The following is a 3,353-nucleotide window of genomic DNA, read 5'->3' as shown; positions in this document are numbered from 1 at the left end:
AAAACTCATTCAATTTTATGTCTTACAGGGTTTATACTAAGTTCAATATTGTATAACTGTATTAACTCAACTATGAAACTAAAAATTTACAGTCACTTTTGAAATAGATGTATCCTTGCTCTGGAAATTGTTACTGAATATATTAAAGCTGTAATGAAATGCTTCTTCTAATCATGTAGTTATTAAAAATTAAAAAAATGATAAAAAATAATTTGTAGATCTGAAAAACATTACCATTGAAATCTACCTGACGACTTTATATCCACGCTTAGATGCCAAGGATCTCAGAAAGTAACCGACTGTCACTAGTAATAATCAGATATATAGAGATTAGAAACACATGTGCAAACATCTTAATGTCAGTTGCATTGAAAATGAATTTTTCTGTATGAAACTGTGTATTTTAATAATGAAATGGAGATCTTTTTTAAAGGTTAAAACCTCATTTAATTTTATGTCTTATAGGGTTTATACTTATAGGGTTTATTGAGTACAATATTGTATAACTAATAGTTCAACTGTAAACCTAAAAATTTACAGCCAATTTTGAAAGAGATGCATCTTAGCTCAGGAAATTGTTATTGAATATGTCAATGCTGCTGTATGAAATGCTTCTTCTAAGTAAAAAAAAATGGGCTGGAGAGATGCTCAGCAGTTAAGAGCACTGTCTGCGCTTGCAGAGTACCTAGGTTCGATTCCCAACACCCATATGGTGGTTATGAACCATCCTTAACTTCAGTTCCAGGGGAATCCGAAGCCCTTTTCTGACCTCCACTGCACTGCGCTGCGCGACACGGGTGCACTCACACACATGCAGGCAATGCACTCATAGACATAAAATAAAAACAATAAATATAATATAGCTGGACGTGGTGGCGCACACCTTTAATTCCCGCTCTTGGGAGGCAGAGGCAGGCGGATCTCTGTGAGTTCAAGGCCAGCCTGGTCTACATAGTGAGTTCCAGAACAGCTGGGGCTACAGGGAGACCCTGCCTCAAAAAAAAAGAGACAAAAATGCTGCTTAAAAATTTTTAAAGATTAATTAGGTGTGTGTGTGCGCGCACGTGTGTGTGCATGTGAGTGTGCGTGTGTGTGCGTGTGTGTGTGCGTGTGTGTGTGTGTGCATGTGTGTGTGTCCATGTTCAGACAGATCAGAGGATGACTATTAGGAGTTGGTTCTCTTTGTCACCTTGCCGAATCCAGGGATCAAAGTCAGGACACTAGTCCTTCATACAAGCATCTCTATCCACAGAGCCATCCTGCTGGCCCATTTAAAAAAAAAGTGTGTGTATGTGTGTGCATGTGTGCATGTTTGTATGTGTGTCAGTGTTCACTGTGTGGGTGGGTTAGAGATCAACCTCAGGTTTCAGTTCTTCCTCCCACCTTTTGAGACAGGGAAGGCCTTGCTGCTGTCTCCTGCCCCCACTGGTGTATCCCAGTACACCACTGCCATAGGTGTACTGGGGTTATAGAGATGCACGCTACTGCATCCAACTCGATGCAGGCTCTGATCTGTGCTCTGGTCCTCATGCTTGTGACGTCAGCTCTTCATTCATGAGCCATCGATCCAGTCCCCCTGCCCCCCGCCCCCGACTCCTTTTTTTTCAGACACGGTCTCATGGAGCTACAGTTGGTGTTGAAGAAATACACGTAGCTAAGAATGAGGTCGCACTCTAACCCTCCCGCCTTAGCCTCCCTCCTAGGTGCTGCGATCACAGGTGTGCACCCCCATCCTCCCCTTACCTTGTCCACAAGTTATGAAGAAGTGCTCCGTCTTTGGTGGTGTTTATGTGAAATGCAGTCATCTTTACAAACCTCCCAATGTAGAAGTGAGTGCGTCTGTGGAGACTAGAGAACCCTGTCCGACCCCATGAAGACAGGAGGGGGGTAGTCGACACTGTGAACAAGTTATAAATGCTATTCCAGGGCTGAGGAGATGGCTCTGTTGGTAAAGTACCTGCTGTGCAAGCGTCTGCTTTCTGGTCCTAGCACCATGTAAGTGGCTGGGAGCAGTGGCCCATGTCAGTGATCTGTACTGGGCTGGGTAGGGAAGGTGGCTCCCCAGATCTCATTGGTTGGACAGCCTAATAGAATTGATAAATTCGAGGTTCCGTTAGAGACAATAAGGTGGAGAGTGATCGAGCTCTGGCCTCCGTGTGACACACACACACACACACACACACACACACACACACACACACACACACCATGAATACCACACTCTCACACAGATACACATATGCATAGAAATACTATTCTAGAACAAAATTAACCCCCCAGTTAGAGAAGAGCTATTATTTTACTCACACATGTATATAATATACACGTTCTCCAATTTATAACAAAAACTTGCATGTATTTCTTGGGGAGTGAGATGAGATGGTTCTGTGTGGAAGAGAGTGCCAGGCTGAAATAATGTTAAGTCCCTGATTTTATTTGCTCAATTTAAATTCTTGAGATGATTTCCTGAGTACAGGCTGTGTTGGTGACTTTTGATTCTCAAAACCGTTAGAAGTAGCGAGAATGCACCAAACCTGCATGTCTGGCCTCCTTAAACCCTGTGTCCCACGTGGGCGAGAGGCTGGCAGATGACACACAGTCCCATTCGTGGCTGTGGGGTTTCAGTCAGTGAGGAGGTTCTGTGGTCTGACTGAAGTTGCAGGAGGAGGGTCTGGTCGCTTTCTTCTCGCCCACCCTTTGTCCTGTGAGGCAGGGCCCTATCCTCCTTCCTTTGCCTTCATAGAAAGACCAGTGCTAGTCAGGGTCAGCGAAGTCAATTTGTGTCTTTTCGTCAGGAGGCTGGCAGGGCTAAGATGCGGACAGAGCCCAGGGGAGACTGCTTTGGCTTCTCTCCTGCCTTGTATTGCCGATGTGCTTTCAGTGGGATGAAAAATTCAGACTTGACTATGTCTCTAGAAATTCGCGAACAATTTCTGCGGGTTCCTGGGCTGGTCGACTAAGCCCTTTCCTAGCGTACAGTGACCTTGGGTGGCAGTTGCACTCAGAATTTTCAGGTCCAAGTTTGGTTCTTTTATCCTCCCCGGAGCCCCCGTTCTGAGAGGCTGTTTTGGAGGGAATTATAGTCACCAAGGCTGGTTGGAATTATTCATGTCACCTGGTGTCCCGCCTCATGTGCCCTTGTCCTTTTCCTTTTTTTTGGAACAGACACTAATTTTGTGTTGGGGAATGCCCAGATAGTGGACTGGCCCATCGTGTACAGCAACGATGGATTCTGCAAGCTGTCCGGCTACCACAGGGCGGAAGTGATGCAGAGGAGCAGCACCTGCAGGTGCGTCTGCACGAGGCCGCTGGGGAGGGCACTGTGGGGGGGGGCTGGGGAGGGCACTGTGGGG

General features: G+C 45.7%; 1 protein-coding gene across 2 annotated transcripts in view; it reads left to right on the top strand.

Annotated features, from left to right (window-relative positions):
• Window positions 1–3,353, top strand: part of Kcnh1 (potassium voltage-gated channel subfamily H member 1) — a 348,705-nt gene that overhangs the window by 35,796 nt on the left and 309,556 nt on the right. For both annotated transcript variants that reach the window (XM_008824811.2, XM_008824812.2), the window contains exon 2: window positions 3,166–3,289. In XM_008824811.2, the coding sequence (XP_008823033.1) occupies window positions 3,166–3,289 (124 nt within the window). The remainder of the gene's footprint in view (window positions 1–3,165; window positions 3,290–3,353) is intronic.

The sequence above is a fragment of the Nannospalax galili genome, unplaced genomic scaffold, assembly GCF_000622305.1.
Source record: "Nannospalax galili isolate Female #2095 unplaced genomic scaffold, S.galili_v1.0 scaffold648, whole genome shotgun sequence".
NCBI classification, from domain to species: Eukaryota; Metazoa; Chordata; class Mammalia; order Rodentia; family Spalacidae; genus Nannospalax; species Nannospalax galili.
The sequence above is the reverse complement of the archived record's forward strand: the minus strand, read 5'-3'. Positions and strand labels throughout refer to the sequence as shown.